This window comes from Cyrtonyx montezumae, unplaced genomic scaffold, assembly GCF_038088225.1.
Source record: "Cyrtonyx montezumae isolate F1298 unplaced genomic scaffold, pur_monq_1.0 scaffold_1, whole genome shotgun sequence".
Lineage (NCBI taxonomy): Eukaryota > Metazoa > Chordata > Aves > Galliformes > Odontophoridae > Cyrtonyx > Cyrtonyx montezumae.
The window spans coordinates 25,999,942-26,018,928 of NW_027071825.1; the positions used below are offsets into that span (position 1 = coordinate 25,999,942).

General features: G+C 45.8%; 1 protein-coding gene across 1 annotated transcript in view; it reads left to right on the forward strand.

Moving 5' to 3' along the window:
• CUNH1orf21 (chromosome unknown C1orf21 homolog) overlaps positions 1 to 18,987 on the forward strand; it is a 73,252-nt gene that overhangs the window by 25,201 nt on the left and 29,064 nt on the right. Inside the window, exon 2 of the mRNA XM_065745444.1 lies at positions 6,478 to 6,683. Within this exon, the coding sequence (XP_065601516.1) occupies positions 6,590 to 6,683 (94 nt within the window). The 5' untranslated portion in view covers positions 6,478 to 6,589. The remainder of the gene's footprint in view (positions 1 to 6,477; positions 6,684 to 18,987) is intronic.

The window sequence follows — 18,987 nt, forward strand, 5'->3', positions numbered from 1 at the left end:
AGGGAGATAACAGCAAAAGAAAGAGTGCCTGATGAGCAGCAGGGCCTGCTAGCAGGTGACGGAAAGCCTGGCAGCTGTTCCTGAAGCAAGGCTATCCCTGTGGTGTGGGCATGAGGCAGGGGGTGAGCTCTGTGTCCCCAGACATTACCCTCTGCCCTGGGTGTGGGTGAGGCCTGGTGTGGAGATGGGAAGCGCTGACCTGAGCGGAGCACACTCCCAGTCTCATTCCCTCTGGAGCTGCTTTCTGTGCTCCCGTCTCGCTTCACTAATTCCCTTCAAGTTGTTGTGCTCCATATTGTCTGTGGATCCACTTTCTGAGTGGAACAGTGCTGCTGACGTGTTTCTTCCAGTTGACATCTGCACCTGAGTAAGAGCATCAGCAGCACTGCCAGGGATGTTTGGGCATGGGTCACACATCGGTGGATGGTCCTGCAGCGGGGTGTGTTGTGCTGGCAGCACAGTTCTTACACAAAACCCGACTTCCTGGTGCACTTCTGTCCCCATTAATTGTACACATGGTATTGGGAACCTTTCCAGTTATTTATTACACATTTTTCCTCTGCTCCCGCAGTTCAGCAGAATGCGTTTCTTTTCTTGCTCTGTCTGGCTTTTTCTCCTTGCTTCCACGCCTGCTCTCATGTTTTCAGCTGCTTTTTTCCCTCCTATTCACATCCAAGTTTGGCAGAAAAATCGCTGCTAGAGCTCAACTGTGCGTCTGGGTGAGCGTGCGGGAGCGTGGGAGAGCACTTCATTGGCCATTTGCTTTCAGGATTATTTCCTCTAATTTGTTCGTGCTCTGTTCTACACCTTTCACAGCTTGGGAATCCCGCCAGCTATTCAGCTCCCTGACTTTGGAAACTCCACCATCCTGCAGCCAGGCTGCTGCCTCTGCTCCTTAGGTGCATTGTGCCCTGTCTGCCATGGGGAGGGAGTCAGGAGAATTCCCAGTATTGAGTAGCTCTGATTAATTCATTTAAAAACAATAAAATCATGGAGCTGCGTGCATGCAGGAGTCGCTGATGTTGCATTTGCAGTGTGAAGGGCTGCAAGGTTGCAGCACTGTTTGCAAGAGTGGTTTCAAAGCAGCTCTGGATAACTTTAGATTTTAACTTTAGATCGAGCCAACTGTGAAGTGCTAAAAACTGAGCCAAAATGTGGCATTGCAAAGAGGGGTCTGAACAGAGTGATGTGATCCTGACGTTCTGGTAAGCCAGGGTGGAAGAGGTTCTGCTCACACTACTGGGACCAGGCACCACTTAGAGAAGGGACAGCACAGGCAGCTGGACCAGTGACTTCTGCAGATGTGTGTTATGTCACCCAGCACTGAAGCAGACAACAAGCTCTGACAGTCGATCCATGCAGGTCAGGGCTGGAGGTGCTACGGTCCAGCAGGTGCACAGCAGTGAGCAGTAACTGGATGTCAGCAGAGGGACCTGCAGAACTCTGGTCCTGTGCTGCTGATCCAGCTCCAAGTGTGCTCTTGTGACCATCTGAGTTATAGCAGTGTTAATACACACTGAAAAGATTCAGTTGTTTTGGCTAGTCTGCTGCTCACTTGTGTCCTGGGCTGGAGCACAGGCTCGTGCTGTGCTGCTTCACCTGCCAGGGGCAGGTGGCAGGTTCATTGTGCAGCTGCTCCCTCTTCCTCTGGTGGACTGGATGTGGCCAAAGCTGCTGTTCTGTCACATAACGGGGAGTGAGGAAGTGTCTCTGGGGGAATCCTGGCACAGCACGGCACCCCTGCAGCATGTGCTGGAGGGGGTGTCATGGGAAGGCTGGGGGGAAGTGGTAGGTGCTGTGACTTGCGTCCCTTGCTGCTGCTGGCTGGGCTTCTCGTGCTGCTGTGACTTTAACTCCACCCTGTGTGAGTTAGGATTGGATTGTGATGCAGTTTCCCTTTGCTTTTTCGTTTGTATGTCGCTGTGCATGAAATCTCATCCTTGGGACTCGTGGTACTGTTTGTCCGTAGGAGGCTGAGCAGTATCACGTTGCTGTCAGGAGCTGTTCTGTTTGGAAATCACTTGTTGCTTTGGGATCGTGCTTTGGATGAAGAGAAGTGCTGATTGCAAAAAATAAAAAGGCTAACTTTGCAGATAAAAGTGGTGAGATAAGCCTCAATGGGACAAAGCCTGTCCTGTAATAACCTGCTGATGCTGGCTATTAGCATTAATTCAAGCTGGTCCCTCCCTGCCTGGAAAAATCAGCTAGATGAGCTGGAGCTGCTTTGGTTTCTCTCTCCGGTCTCTGTGGCTGTCAAACCACAGTATGTGCCTGCCCTCTGAAGTGGGGATGGTTAAGCTGTTCTTCCTGCTGAGCACAACCTCACGAGAGAGGATACATGCGAGGTGTGATTTCAGATGGCAGATCCTCCTCCGTCCGGCTGGGGAGCTGGGTCTGGGTAGCTCGCCGATGATATTTTTAGTGCAGCTCAAGTAGAACACTAGAAAAACGTGTGTCTTCTGCATCTCCTCGCTCCTGGTTTTGCAGCACGCTCTCATCTTTTCCCCCTTTCAGCACAGTGACTGCTGCATCCACCCTGCTGGCCAGACAGAGCATCCAGTGGGATGCTGAACCACGGGAACAGACATGGGAGTTCTGCATCATGGGGTTAACACTTAATAGGAGGGAGAAAATGTTTAATCTTGTGGCTGTTAATATCACCAGGGGGAGAGGAGCACATAATGCCTGTGTGCTCCGTGTAACAGCACATTGCTGCTTGCTGACCTTTCTCCTTCTGCCACGGCAGGACGTTGCTCCAGAGCATCCCCAGCCTCGTCCTGCTCTAACCTTTCCCTGCTCCTTTAGCTTCATTTTCACCATTACTTTGTTACCCACCAGCACTGGCACTTTAATAATGTGAAGAAAGAAGAGAGCTTCTGCAGTCTTTTTCTACTGCTTCTTCCTCCCTTAGGCCACCGGTGCACTTCAAAGGCAGAAGTTCTCTCTTTTTTTTTTGTCTCAAAAGTGCAAAATAATGAAGGCATTTGTGGCACAGGTGGGTGATGGTCGCTGGAGAAGAGGGATGTCACAGCCCCAGTGCTCACCCCAACGACCTTCACTGAATGCAAATTCAGAAGACAGCAGTGCTTTCTCCTGTTAGAACAGCCAAACAGACCTATTTCTTAGAGGAAATCAGTGTAATTACCAGCAGTAAGTCACATCCCTGGCTTCTGCCTGGACGAGGCTGCGCTGTAGGTTATTGCACGTAGCTTTGGCTTTTTTCACAGCTGGCTTTGTGGAATTCTAACCCCGTGCAGTCAGTGCAGAAGGAAACACAGAGATGTATCTGCATCCTGAAGAAGGTGAAAGATTATCTCAGTGCACTACAGAGGAAAGCAAATACACCTGTAGAGTAGAATAGAACAATTCGTTTGTTGTAGAACAGTGGATTTCTGATATCTGCTGCTCGGTTTCCAGCTCTGGAGGCGGCACATTTTTTCTTGAGGATGCAGGCTTTATGTGACCACAGGAAATAGGGGCTGAGAATTTGAAGAGTGGATTCATCAAGTGTTGGAAGAACTGGTGAAAGAATAAAGCACAGCACATGCGTACTCTAAATAAATTAATTAATTAATAGTGATTTCTTTCTATTTTCATATTTCAAGGTTTCCAATGGCAATATCGACTCTAATAATTGAGCTCCCTTTTTGAATAAGCTCAGAAGAGTCTTGGGGTACTGAGTACAGCCATCTTCTCTTGACCTGCACCAAAGATGTTAATAGCAAAGCTGCACATTCGATTTGGAAGTAGTGTAGATGCTTTTGATCTGCCAGAGAGGTTTTTCTCACTAGCATTTTGCAGATCGGAGCTTGTAAATTGCCTCTCAAATCCTGATAATTAATGATGGTGGGTGGTGAACACGAGCTGGAGGTTTTCTTGTGCTTTTTATTTTTGGCTTCTAAAATCGACGTGTCCCCAAAACAAAAGGAAAAATCATATTTGAGGAGAAGAGAGGGAGGAGGGAGCATTATTCCGTGCCATTGGAAGCACTGCATCTCCAAAGGGATGCTGCTGTGCTGGGCCAGGACGGGCTGGAGGTGTCACCTACCTCAAATTTTCTCTCTTTTCTTCTTCTAAAATGTTCTAATTCCATGTCTTGTTAGGTGTCTGTGTCCCAGTGTCACCAGTCTCCATGCTTGTGTGGGGGATGCACCTGGGTATGTGTGTTGGAGAGCTTTTCAGAGGGGCTTAGCAGGGTTTGTTGGCATCAGGAGGAGGGATTGCCTATCCGAGCTCTAGCTATGTGTATTTTTTTTTTTCAGGTGCTGTTGTCATTGCTGTTCTTTAATGCAAAAAGTAAAAACTTGCACTTGCTGCATTTCTGTTGGGTCCTTGCCTCTCAGCATGATGTATTTTGGGAAGGCCAGTGCATGCTGCTGAGATCTGCAGGAGATGCAGCTGGGGACAGGTTTTCTTCCTTCCCCAAAGAGCTTCATCCTCACGTATTCAGTATCACTTCTTCCCCTTTTGCTTCAGCAGCAACTGGTTGTGTTTGATGGGACTGTCGCTCTCCTGGGCTCCAACCAGTGATTAAGGCAAAACCTTTTCTGCTCTGCTTTTTCATTATTTTCCCTTATCTGCCCTTTTGCAGAGGCAAAGCCTGGGAGCTGAATAATCCCCGATGTGTCTCAGATGTCTGCACGGCCCTGGAGCTCTCTTTGTGCTCTGTATTTTGCTGCGTGCTGGCGGCTTGTGAGGCTTCACAAAAAAATGCCCTCCCCCAAACAGCAGAGTGTGTTAGGGTTGTATGGCTGAGTAGCTGCTTCCCTGCTGTAGGTGACTGTGCCTGTTGTGGGGTGCTTCTGGGTCCAGGACAAGCTGATGTGCTCCGTGTTGAGAGATGAAGGGAAAAAGTGGATGGATGTGGGGCCTGGGTGAGCTGAGCCTGCCCTTGTGGCCTCTGGTAGGGATGCTGGTTTATAGCAGCAGTTTCCTCCAGCCCTGTACGCTCTATTTGAGATCCCATGGGTCATCTGTCTTGGTGTTCTGGGGTTCTTAGGGCTGACAACCTTGCTGATCAACCCGTGTTCTGTCCCTGTAGCTGCCCATATCCTTTTCCCTTGGGTAAAGTAACCAGTGACATTTTAAATCAGAAAGCAGAGGTCCAGTTTGGTTGGTGGTTTTTTTTTTCTGTTCACCAAGTTTGCTGTTATCATCTGAAATCTGAAGTGGGGGCCATGGCAGTTGGTTATTTTTCCCCACTCGTTACTTCTACCTTATCTATTAGAAGATATTTCCTTTAAGTAAATTTGCATCCTGTAAGAAATTAAGTGTTCCTCATCTCTTTTACAGACAAAGCAGTGTTTGCCTGCCCCAGTCTGCTGTTCCTCCTTCCTTTCATACAGCTACATGTACCTCTCCCCCCCCCCCCAGGGCATGCACAGAGGGCCGTGCTGGAAGTCTTTGTGGGTCTACCTTGGTGCTGAGGCAAAGACCTCCTCCTGCAGGGCTGGGCATGCATGGAGGCATCTGCTCAGCAGCACTTCTGCTGCACTGCAAGAATGTGGGAGCAACTAAGAGACACTGAGCAAAATGAGTGTGTCATAGTAATTAGGGTGTGTGGGAATGTCATTCCATGTCTGCTCTATACGTTGTGTGCCTGCTTGGTGCTGCTGGGGTGAGTGATGGAGGAAGAAAGGGATGGAGTTGGGAGAAATTTGTGCTAAACTGCGTATAGCTAGGTGAAAACAAAAAGGGGGAGGAATGATGGGGATTGTACTGACCATAAAGGAGGAAAACCTGTGCAGAGAGGCGGTCAGACTTCGGAGGGGTATTTGTTCAAGTGGAGCCATTGAGTCACTGCACAGCATTTGATGTTCTGGACCGTAAGATACTGCAGCTGTAAACTGGCTTTTCCTTCCCCGTTTGTTTCGTGTGACGTCTGGATTCTCTGGGGAGTGTTACCCTGTCTTCAGATGAGGATCACTGCCATTTTGAGCAGTGGAGGTTTTACCAATTCTGTAGAGTAATGAACATGCAAGAAAAAGATCACGCAGCTGGCTCTCTTCTCTCACATCTATTAGCATAAGATCTTTAATTGATTTAGGGTGTTATTTTCTCGGAACACTTGCAATTAGCAGCTCTTAATCACCAAAACACTTTTTTTTTGATGGGTAGATTGTTAAAAGGAGCAGGAGAAGCATATATTGCCATTTTCCTATCTTTTTTCCCAAATAAAAGAAGCACTCCATGTTAATAGCTGGGCAAGTGGGAAACATGTCTGTGTGCCTTGCTTGCTTCTAGCCACGAATCAGGGCAGAAGGGGCTTTGTGGTCAACCATTGTACTCCTGTCATAAGGTGGGATTGACTTTACCTTTATTGCACTGATAGGTGTTTATTGAATGGACTTAATGTGAGACGATGGCAACAGTCTGTGCTGCTGCACTTGTAAAACCCCATAATTTTGCTTTCTTAAAGCACTGCCTGTAAGAGGTTACCTTTTGTTAAATATTCTTCTCTCCTATGCTGTCTTTTAGGTAAAAGTCTCTTGACAGCCGTGCAAGAAGGTGGATTATTTTTAAAGCAATGAGCATGCGTCCCTAGTCATGATTTGTGGTTCAGTCCAGCTGGAGCTGTCTGAATGAAGCTATGGGCTGTGCGTCAGCCAAGCATGTTTCTACTGTTCAAAATGAAGAGGAAACTCAGAAGGGGAAAAACTACCAGAACGGCGATGTGTTTGGTGGTAAGTGGTGGGATTGCAGCTTTCTCCAACGTCACGAGTGGTCTGGCAGGTGTTTTGGGGGGTTTTAACCTTTCACAAAATGGGTGTTAGAATAAATCACGGTGCTAGTGCAGTTGGCCTCTCCAGGGGATAGCTGGAATAGAGGTTGGGTGAAATCCTTAGTGGCAGATTGACCTTCTGACTGGTGTTCAGTACTGTACTGCCATCAACTCCTCTCATCCTAGGATAGGCCAAAGAAAGCCAACTGCCTCTATTTTCATACATATTTTCATGGGTATCTGTGCATATATTTGCTGCTAGGTGCCAAAATACTTGACTCATTTACTAAAAATAATAAAAAATACTAAAAATAATTTAAAAAATCTTTTAGTGAAAAAGACAGTTCTTTAGTACTGTTGTCCTATAAAACAATAGTGCACTAATCCTGAAATCGTGAAGCAATAAGGGTTTGAGGGTACAATGAGACCAGGAATACCCTTCTGGGAAGGAGTCAGTGGTACTGGGAACCTGTCAGCGTGGCAGGAGGGGCAGAGAGGTCTGTATTGAGGGCCTTGTCACAGACACAGCATTGGGAAAGGCACAGTGCTATACAGATGACATGTACAGTCAGCTGCAGGATGTTTTCTTCAGGTTACTGTAGGCTGTTTTTTTTTAGAGTTTACCTTTTCAACATTTCTGGGGCTGTCCTTCTCCCAGCAGCAGATCCCTAGGTACGTACACGTGGGATCATCATCCAAAGAGACTCAAGTTGTTCAGGAAACGTCTAGCCTAAGCTTCAGGTTATTTTCCCATGCATGCTCCTTTGTTCTAGCCTGAGAGATGCCAGTTTGGGAATTGTGGCTTCAGTATGTTATTTTTGTTTAAAACAGGCTGTAGGTGTTGGCATGAACAAAATCCTCTGTTAGTTTCTGAAAGGAATCTGAGTTGGTATTTAACCGATGCTTAGCAAGGGAGCACTTTGGGTAATATGTGTGTCTTGGCTTTATTATTAATTTTTTAAAGTGCATGCTGCAAGCCTAAGATCATAACAGTAATGACAGAAAACCTAAAGTAACTTCTGGAGGCAGAAGACCAGGAAGACTGAAGCGATTGTAAAGGATTGCCACTTTACAGGGCTGGAGTAGTTTCAGAATTGTCACTGAGCTGTTCTGGGATTCATTTGAGGCTTTTTAATCTTCCCCTGTTCTTCAGAAACCCATCAGTATCAGAAATACAGCCTGCACTTGTCTAACTTCTTGTATGTTTTAGTTTAGGTACACAATTTGCGTTGGTAAAAAATGCAGTTCAATGAGTTCCTCTTCTAGCAAACGCTTTACGTGCTGGTGGTATCTGTGACTGAAATTACTTGTTGAATGGCAACCAGAATAGGCACAGAAGCTGTGTTTCCTGCCTTGTTTCTGGATGACAGCCTCTGGGTCAGAAACTGGGTGCATGAGAGAGGTGAGCTGCAGGTGCCTGACTTTCCTGCTGCCATTTTTGGACCTCTAAATGATGTACTGCGTGCTGAGGTGCTCAGAAGCAGGAAGCCATGTTCTTCACGAGGATGGCACCCTGCATAGTTCTGTGCTGGAAACGGTAGTGGCTGTTCACACTGGTTGGTGAGGGAGACCTGGAAGCTCAGAGTATTCTGCCCGCTTCATTTTCTGTTAAACTTTTGTGTTTTAGTCCTGAATTAATTCCCTGTAGCGTATCTGCAATTATTCCTTAAGCCATCAGGGAGGAAGTTGCTCAGTGCTGTGTCAGAGGGCTCTCATAATCGATTCCCTGCGAGGTAAGAGCAGAGTTTGCCAGATCCAAACAGATAATCACAGCTAGCCTGACACATCTTAGCAGAATAAGTTCCCAGAGATACAGAAGGATCCAGAGAGTCTACCAAGGTTAGGGTGCCCTGCAACACTTCTGTCATGCATTTCTCCATGCGGTGCTGGGTGCCAAGAATTGCTGTATGTCTCCTTTCTTACTGCTGGGAAAGGACAGAAGTATCTCAAGATACTTCAGGATCCTCCTGGACGCCTACCTGTGCAACCTGGGCTAGGGAGCTGCTTTGGCAGGGGTTTGGACTCAGTAATCTCTAGAGGTCCCTTCCAACCCCTGCAGTTCTGTGATTCTGTGATCTCATCCATCTGGTGGCCCAGAGCAGAGCATCCCTGCAGCCTGGGCAGACGGAAGCTTAGCTGCAGAACGACTAGGCAAGACCAAGGGCAGCAGCAGAGAAGTTGGATGGTTCATGTGCAGAAAGAAGGTGATAAAGAGGGAATTAAGAAGATGCATTTGGTGAGAGGAGTAATTCTGTGGTAGGAGGCAGCAAAGTGAAAGAAACAGAAGTACCAAGTGTGAGCTTTGTCCTCGTGGCAGCAGGGCTTGTGTCAGATGGAGGCTATGTAACTCCAGATGTAACCGTAGCACTTGAACAGCAGCGACAGGATTTAAAGCAGATACCTCAGTGCAGATGTTGCTTGCCCTGATCTGAAAGATATGGCTTATGGTATTCTGCCCCTTGCTGCTTGACTGACATCTGAATGAAACTTGTCTTTCTTCCTTGAGTGTCGTCTGCTGAGCTTAGAGGCAGGAAGAATCAGTAGTAAGGACTGTACTTCCCATCCTGCTTTTGCATTAAATAGGTCATTTTGAATGAGGAGAGAGACAAAAATACTGTATTTGGTTTTAGGCAGTTCTGCTCTTACCTTTGTCTTAGGCTGCTGGGTTGTTAGTTTGTTTTTTTACTTAAGGATTTTTGTAATGCACAGTTGACAGCATGAGCTACAAAGCTGAAAATCCTTTACCTTTCACACACACTGTCCTTTTTCACAAATAAATGCACTGGCAAGGAAGTCATGATCACAGATACTGTGATCTTTTGTGAACTCCATTGCTTCTGCTGCTCAGGAGCTTTCCCACTTTGCTCCACTGCTGTACCTGCAACTCCCTGCTTTGCTGGTGGACCTGCTGAGAGCAGTGAGCAAGATGCTCATCACTGCCACTGCTGTTGCAATTGTTTTCCATTTGGGCAATAAGAACTGCTGGTGCCAGCCTGCAGTGATGCAGAGCACATGGCTGCTCTGAGCCATCTCTGCTGTCAAGGCTGAATAATGATGGGAGTTTCAGAGGGCAGAGAAAGAAGGGTTTGGTCATAGCCTGGGGTCATTAGATTCCAGCTTGTAACTGATGGAAGAGAGCTGTAGCTAGAATGAGGGTGATTGCTGGGGGAAGAAGAAAGGACATGACTGCTTGTAGTTACAGATGCATTCTTGCTGTGAAAGAGAACCACTGTGTAAGTGGTGATGGCTCCAAGCTTCTCTTTTTGGATAAGCTCTAACTCATTGGAATGGAGGGGTGGAAAGGACAGGTGGAAAGGGCTCCGGTGCAGCTCCTTGCCCTCTGACAGCAGTTCTCTTTTCACTCTGTAGAAGTTCCCAGAAGAGTGTCATTATCTCATTGCCACTTTTGGCTTCCTTTGCTGTGAACACACTTAGGACTTCAACTGTTCAGTGGTGTGGTGCAGTTTGCAGCTCACGCTCTTCCTCGGAGTCTCAGGATGCTCGCTCCTTTCCTTCCCTGCTGGTGGCTGGCTGGAGCCAAGTCTGATGGCAGTCAGCAAGATCATCACTTCTCTGAGGACTGATTGTGGACTTCTGAGTGTCACTGCAGGTTATGATTATGTCCCAGTGTCTTATTTCCTCCCTGACTTTCAGTGCTCTTTCTCCAGTTGAGCAGATGCATCGGGCGAGGTGTTCACCAGAAGTTTGAATCCCTCGTGTTGAAAACTAGGAAACTCACGAGGAAACCCATGAATTTTCTAACAAGTTTTGGTTTCATTAAACTTTCTGTCTTATCCCAAACTGAAGAAGGCACCCTGCAATTTGCTGTAATGTGTATTTAAATAATTGAGTTAGCAGGCCTATCAAAGGAGATGTTCTAGAGAAGATTGAATATAATATGATTATTATGCTTTGTTGGTCTCTAATGACTTTAAAATCCCTCTAATAGGGATAGTAATAATAAATCTTCATTTATTTATCATTTCACTTCAAAGCTGATTTCCAGGGCGATACATAAGATGTGTAGTAACATAGATACCAATGAAGAACAAAATGCCATGGTAGAGCCTTGAGCATTGTTGATTTCAGGATATGTTTTAATAATGTAACATCTCTTGCAGATTAATTGTATTTACTCCTTTTTAAAAAATCATGGGATGCTCATCTGGGGAGGAGGTTGTTGATGTAATTTTTGTGTAAGGAAGTAGCTGGTAATATGATTTGGTTTTGGAAAAAAAAAGCTATTTAGAGTGTGTTCTTCAGTCTGAGAGTCTAATCCAGGTGTTGACGTGGAGCTCTCAGATGCTTTGTAAAAGCAGGAGTAGACATGGCAGATAAGAATCTGTTGTCAGGTTGGTAATATCAGCGCTGCAATTGCCAGATAGGATTTCTATTATTAACAGCAGCTCCAATTGCTAAACCAGACTAAGTGAACTCAAATACTAAATGCAGTAGTGTTTGAACAAGTGTGTCTCGTAACTATGAGGACATGGCAAGAAAAGGAAATCTTCAGTCATGAGGTATGATAATGGGATTGAAAAACAATGAGCATAATATCCAATTGCCTCAGGAGCTCTTGTGTAGTTACCCTCACTCTTTTCCTGGTTTGTACTGCTGTCCCACCCGTGTTTTGGAGATGGATGGCATGGAGATCTGTAATGGACCACAAGAACTGATGCCAGATCACTCGCAGACTGACATGCCGTGTGTCTGCTCTGCTCTTCCTCACTTCCATTTTCTTCAACAGTGTTTTTCTGCTTGGATGCTCATTCCCAACCCTTTCGAACATGTCATCATGTGGAATCAAAGCAGGGAAGTCAGGGTTTAAGCTGTGGCAGATGTTGACGTATCCTTTCTGGTAGTGGTGTCAGGAGAGCACAAGCAGCCTAGCAGAGGGGACTCCCTTCTCTCAGCAAATGGAGTTCAGCTTAACCCCAAGACATACGTGCTGCTCAGCAGCTGCCCAAGCTGGACTGAACCCAAAGACTTTGGGTTCTGAGACTCATCACAAGTTGGCCTTTCCGCTTGTGTGTCTTATGGCTTTGTCTGACTCCTGCTAGCTGCTGCTTTGTCTGTCTCCATCCTCGTGCCTGCCTGGTCTCATCCATGTAGGCGTCTCTGCCCACTGCACCGTACTGCAGAGCTTGGACTTGTTTTTAATTTTGTCATGTGTGCTTAATACATTAAGTGGTGAAAGATGATAAAAAAATAAGCGAGATTTTAAAACACTGTATACAAGAAGAGAAAAGAAGGGAAACCAGAGACTAAAATGTACCTTTCCTTAGCATCATCTCCCTCAAAAATATTATGCCCAAATTGCTGTAGAGCTGAGTTTGTTTTGAAGGCTTTTTCCTTGATTGACAGGCCAAGAAACACCATCCTACTCACAACTTCAGGCTCAGAGCATTGCTCAGGGTACTTCAAAATATCTGCGAGCCCAGCAGACAGCTCAGATGTCCTCAATTAATGAGAGGTCAGCTTCCCAGGCCCACCTTCCTCCATCTAGCTCTTGTGCATACACTTCCTCACAAAGACTTCTGCATGTTTGAAGCTCTGAAGTTGGGAAGCTTATAGAATAAGATTTGAAGTGGGAAAAATGTATCAGAAGTGTTTTCAGTGAATGCTAGCTCTCATTTCATTCCCTCAGCTGTCAGGAAAAAGAAGTGCTGAAGTTGAGAATGAGAATTTCTTTATTCTGGCCGAGCTGTCTTTCCTTGTGGTCATCCTTATTGAACTGAAACTTTCTAGAAAGAAACAGCTTAAGGAGCAAAACTTCTGTAATGTGAGCTAGGAACAGTGCTGTGACCAGGAGGCCTTGCAGCTTTAGGCTTCTCCCAAACCCAGAGCTCTCTCTTCCTGACAGCTTTTCTTTTATCGACCTTCTTCATCAGCTGATTAGCGCTCAGCTATTAATTGCTCCAGTTTGTTTGTCTGTCCTGACCTGCTTCTGCGACGTCAGACTTACCCTGTTTTAGGGAACACTTAGTGATTACACATCAGAGGGCCAGCACCACGCCGTGTCCTAATCTCTCACAGTGGATATTTTGATATTCGATAACTTTTAGAGACATTTTTAAAGGCGAACAAATACATCTGGTACTGCCACAGGCACTTGCAGCACGCGGTACATAACTCTGAACTGCTTGGGGGTGAGCGGCACGTAGGCACACATCTGAAAGCCTGGTGTGTGGGGGCAGAGGTGCAGGACTTTAAATATCACTCTGACTTTCAAAGGAGGAGGTTTTCATTGCTTAAATTCAGCTGAGCTCCAAGAGGGGTTGTTTCCATGTTGCTCCTGGTTCGAGCAGCTCGTGTCATAAAGTAGATCTTGCTTGAAGGCTTGAAAGACTGGGAAAGGCAGACGGGTGTGTTGCTGTACGGAGCTGAACTGCATTCGGGCATGTGAGCATCATTCCATAATCGTGCTGGATGCTGGTTTTCTTCACTTTTTGATAAGGAACTGTGGTGGGAGAAGAGATCTCAAGTACGTGGTAAGATGCAGTGTCTTTTTAAATGAAATGGATATTTAAACAGCTTTGTTCCTTGCTGTTCTAACCTGATCCGGTGACAGTCTGCTTCCTTATCCAGGTAAACATGGGCCAGTATTAAACAGAACTGTTGCAGGAAGTGAGAGAGAAAAATAAAACAAAACAATCTTTCAGTGGGAAATACAATAACATCATATTGGTTATCTGGTTTCGCAGTGTATTTGTGTAACTAGGACAACACCCTTAGCAAGTCAATAATTCACCATTTTATTCCCATAAGGAAGCGACGAGGTGGTTTTTCTTTATAAAAAAAAATCAAAACAAAACCATACTGTGTCATCAGAGTTTTTATAGAGATGTGTTAGTGGCAAGTGTATGTGCAAAGGAAAAGTTTTCCTTGTGAATTCAAACTTGGTGTTTTCGCTGTTTGTGCATGGAGGAGGCTCATCTTCATAGCTCTTTTGTAATCACAGGCACTGCTGTTGCAACGTGAGGAAGAAGCTCTGGGCTTTGGGTGTGCTTCATGGTTAGAAGCAAAACAAGCTTTTCATCCCACTCCAGCAAGTATATACAGAGAGAAATGGTGAGAAGTGTCTGAGGAGTGACTGCAGTGGCTCTTTAAATGCGCGGCTGTTGGATGGTTACTTGGTTGTACTCTGTTGGAATGTTGCAGATTGCTTGGATGAAGTCTCCAGCAGTGGCTGAAGGCATTCCTCGGTCAGATTCCTCTGTGCAACTCAGGGTTCGTGATGGTGGAGCAGTTCCCCATTGGGAAGAGTTAAGGAGTCTGTCCCACATGCAGGGCTGCATGCACAGTGGTTAACAGCTTCTGCTTGGGTGGAAACAGGACTGGCAGTTGCCTGACAGGATGCAGCCATGGCAGACCTCATTTCTGTCTCCATATTGCACAAAGCAGTGGCACCTCTTTTGTACCACGGCAGCTATGAAAGCATTCAAGGCAAAGGAGAAAGCAAGAGAAAAACACAGAGCATTGGAAGCTGCTCTCATCCACCAGTGAGTGTGGGACAGGTCGCCAAGAGATGGAGAGGAGGATGCACAGAAGCAGAGCACGTCTCTTGCCCACCTGGGGAGCAGCTCAGTATGAGCAGGTTGTGTTTTGGCACTGCTGTGTCCTCCACGGTTTGCAGCCCTTTAGGGAGGGAGTACATTTATATCAATGGAGTGGCTTAGCTGCCAGATAAAGCCTTCCCTTTCTTAATCGTGACTTCTCCTGGGAGGAAGCAGAGTTGGAGCAGTAGAAGAAAACGGGGCTTAAGTCACGTTCGTTAGCCAGAAGGTGCAAAGTTCCTTCCTTCTGTGCAGCCCTTTAGCCTCAGGTGCATAAAATGCTGTAGAAAAGCACTGACCTTTGCTTTGTGATGGCTTGAAAATACATGTGAATAATTTTCAAGTAGGAAAACTCCTCGTCCTGGTAGTAGATGAGGGAATTGTTCTGCAGTGTCCTTCTAGTAAACACACTGCATTTACGCAGACCTCCTCTGGGACCGTTACTGTTTCTTTTCTGCTTTGCAGCCGTGCCTGGGTTTCTGAGCAGAGATCTGGGTGCCACTGCCATTGGCAAACCCCACGTAACCACACTCAGCACCTTTGGCAGGGATGTACTGTGTCAAGAAAGAAGCAGAACAAAAGGTGGAGGAGCAGTTATCACCATTGTGAGAGGAGGGGTGAATCACAGGCAGGTTGTAACTTCCCCACTTCTCGATTTAATGCAAGCTTTCCCCTCTTGCAATCTGCATGCTGGTGTCACAGCATGCCAGAGAGATCTCGTGGTGGATGAGGAGCCCCAGGAGCACCGTGAGTCTCTGCAAGCAGTTGATATGTGGATGGAGTTAATGCAGCTTTATTCTTGGAAAGGACCCATCCCACAAGCTGTTTAGCTGCATGAAAGCTGAAGTGTAATGTGCGCAAAGTGTACGGTGTATGCATTTCACAGTTGCATTAGTGTACTATAAATAGGGACATGCATCCTGCTCTGATATTCGCTAGGAAGAAGCTGGGATGTATTTTCTGGCAGCCCTGGTGCAGAGGGAACTCGTTTTATATTACAGGCATACTGGGTTTTTTTTTTTTTACTTCATCTTTGAAAGGTGAAAATCCTCGGTGTTCATTACCCTCCCATGTGAAGAAATGAGTAAATATTGTGGTAAAATGGCCCACAGCAGCCTTCCTTTTGTCATTTTCCAAGTGCTGTAATTCTTGGCCATGAAGGAACGAGAACCCAAAGACTGAACCTTGGCCAGGAAAACCCCACTCTGTGGGAAAATTCTCCAGTTCACCACGTAAGCCTCAGCCCTGGTGAAGCTGCAGGAACACGTAAGCAATTTCAGACCCTAATTTTATTGTAGGAGTATCTGCTAGCAGAAATAACTAGTGAATAGATAAAGATACTGAATAAATATTTGTGTACTCTAGCATACACGGTCCTAGAAGCATTTACGGGTTAATTGCTGTGAAACTGGTTTCTTAAACTTGAGTTGCCTGATGTGCTTGTGCTGCATCTGTGTGCTGAAGGAGGTGACAGTTTTCCACCGAATGCTTCTCCAAAGCACAGAACCCTCCTGGATATTTGAAATAAATCATGCAACCCAACCTCTTGGTCTGAGGCATCTCAGTATTGAACTCGAACCAAAAGACATGGGAAATACTCACATTGCTGCCTGTTGGCATAGAAAACCAGCCTGGCTTCTGCTGGGTGGCTGTAGGCATGCCCTGCTGGGAGCCTTTGGTTCTTGTTTGTATGAGCTCTGGCACAAGGGTTGAGTTTAAATCATCTGCAGTTTGAGTGGTGCGGTGTTTTCTTTAGGGCAGGGTCACACCATTTGCTTGGTCTTGGCAGCCTCCAAGTCCACTTATGGGGTTTACACGTAAGAGATGATTGGAGGTGGACTACTGAATGTTCAGCTCCTTGTGGGATGCACCAGGACCTTTCCTTGGTTGTTCCTGTGCTACACCAGCACTGTGGTCTGGGGATGCCCTAACAGAAAGTTGCAGCCTGTACCCAAAAACCTGCCTGATAATTTCACCTGAACAGCAGTATTTCTCTAGGCAGCAGTCCGTGGTTTTCCTGCTGTCTGTGCCTTTAATATCTTTCTGCTTCTTGTTTCCTCTCCCGTTTCATTTCTCAAATTTATCTTTTTAGTGGGCTAGATAATTGCATTTACTGAGTATCCTTCCTGCAGAGCTCCATAGTTATAATCTCTTCCACCTGAGAAATGGTTTCCTTAGGACAAGCTTGCATCATCTGGCTCCGAGTTACAAATGTATTACGTGAAAACTTCACATATATGTTCAAGATGTACATTTAAACTGTGCAAAAACGGCGTACCTGAAAGGCAGTTGTGCACGCAGAACATCTCAGCTGTGTTTTGGTTGCTTAGTTATGCACAAGTGCACAAAAGTCACATTATCTCGTGCCTGTTTTTTCAGTACTGACTTATGTGTTGTTAGCTTCCTTGGCCTAAAACACAAATGGGTCTTTAAAAGATCTGGAGATTGCGGAATGAAAGTCTGGAGATAGCTGGTTGATAACTGGGCAGGTCTTGCTGTTGGCCACTTGTGCAGTTTAAGTCCCTGGAATGAATTTATCCTACACATTGTTAGGAAGCAGCAGAAATCTGGCTGCTGGACGTTGGTTGTGTCTCTGGTGGAACTGCTCAGCAGCATCTCTGCCCTGTGTCAGACCTGGCAGGCATGACACACTGCAGCAGGCCAGTGCCCTTAGTGGGAAGTTACTTAACATGATGCTTCATGCACGATGTGGCAGAAAGTAATACATAACACTGTTGGTGCTCATAGTACTTGGACTGCATGCTAGTCCAAATACAGAGTAACAGAAAGAGCTTTTTGGTCACGGAGAAACCAAGCGATGAGTTGGGTGCCCATGGTCTGCATACAGCAGTTGCAAGCTGTGGATTGGATTTGCAAATTGGCCCAATGGAAGCAAGGGAGCTAAATTAGAACTCCATAATCATCTGTCCCTGTTAAATCGGGGGATAAAAGCAGTCAGAAAGCCCGAGGTCCATATGCTGAGGCACTCGCTCAGCACCAGCACTGCAGATGGCAGAACGCCGTATCCCACGGGCAGAAGTCAGCCTGCACTGCTATGTGTCAGAGGACAGAGATACCAAAAGGAGCAAGAGCTGTGGGCAGTTTGCATCACTGGAAACTAGTGGCTATGTTATAAGGAAGGATGAGGTTTTGTTGTCCTTTTTCAGAAGCAAAAAATCAAGGGAAAGTCTGCTCAAGTTAACCGAACTGCGCTTCTGTCAAACTCAGCAGGCCAGGAAGAATGGCATTGAAAGCTGTCGTGAGTTGGGCCTGGGAAGGAGTAGTCTGGTGAAGTAGAAGGGAATTTGCTTATATTTCCCAGTTGAGTTTCAAGCAGGCATCACTCTGAGGGAGCTGGTGTTCCTGAACTGTGGCTCTGAGGAGCTACTGCTCGACACGTTTCTTGGCTTTGGTGCTTTTGTGGTGCTTCTTTCTTTGTAAACAGAGTCAGAAATGGCATCACAGCTCATATTGCTGTGGTGATGGCACTCGTAGTGATGGAAGTGCCAGGGGAATGTTTCTCACAGGAACAGCCCAAAGGATTTTTTTTCCCTTTTTTTTCCCCTTCTTTCCCCCTCTAGTAATTGTTTCAGCATTATAAGTTGATACGCTCATTTATCACTGAAATTGATATTAATGAGTGCTGTTTTTCTCTGTCACATTTCCATGGCAACTGGGTGACGTGTTTGTGCAGAACTGTCTGCTTCCAGATGGAGATCTTCATTCATAAGATTTTCCTACTGAGAATTTTTGCAGCGTCTTCAACTTAAAAACTCTCCTTCCATCACCCTCGCGAACAGCTTTGTGGTAGGGCTGATGCTGCTTTCTGCTTTGCATTGTGTGATTGCTTTATGGTGGACGTTACCCCTGACAGTATTTCTGGTTTGAATTTGTGCTTCGTTTATGTTATTTTTCTTCTGATTCAGTGAGACTGCTTCACTTCAGTGCAGCGTTTGCTGTGGCAGCTCTGCAAGCACATTCCTCTCATTTGAGTTGCTTCAGCTCCTCTCTTTTTATATAATAAACCTCATGCTGGAAGACAGTAGCTTTATATGTATATATTTAATATATATTTATTAATACATATGAGAGAAGCATGCAGATTTATTGCTCTTTATTCATATTACACCACTCTCTGAGGGTTAGTGTCCTGAAGCTGTAACCACTTTCACTACTTGATGTTTAATTTGTCACATGCAAGAAGCATAAAGATGTTAAACTTCTGCCCATTTTGATGTAAAACTGTGTTTGGGGAAAAAGGTACAACTGATGAGCGAGCTAGAGCGAGGTAAATGTGCACAGAACTCTGTGTAATTTCCCTTATCCCAGATTTCACACTGCTTTCAGGGTCTCGTTGACTGTCAGATTTGATTGAGGTCAGGTAGGACCTAATTAACACTTGAGGATTTCTCTGGATTGGTTTCTGATCATTCGGACCAACGTGTCTCATAATGCTGTTTACTTCAATAGAAGGCAAAAGGTACAAAAATCAGAAGGACCTTTACTTCTTCAATTGCAGATGCACCCTACCTGATCAAGCAAAACCTGGTAGGCAGTTCTAGCTAATATCAGAGGTGTTACCCGTAGGGAGGGCATTGAAGGCCCATTTCTCCAACCATTTACTTTGCTTCTGTCCTGACAGTAAGTTCAGAGTGAGAACAATCTCATAAATATCACAGGATTCTTGACTTCCAAACACGCTTCTGAACA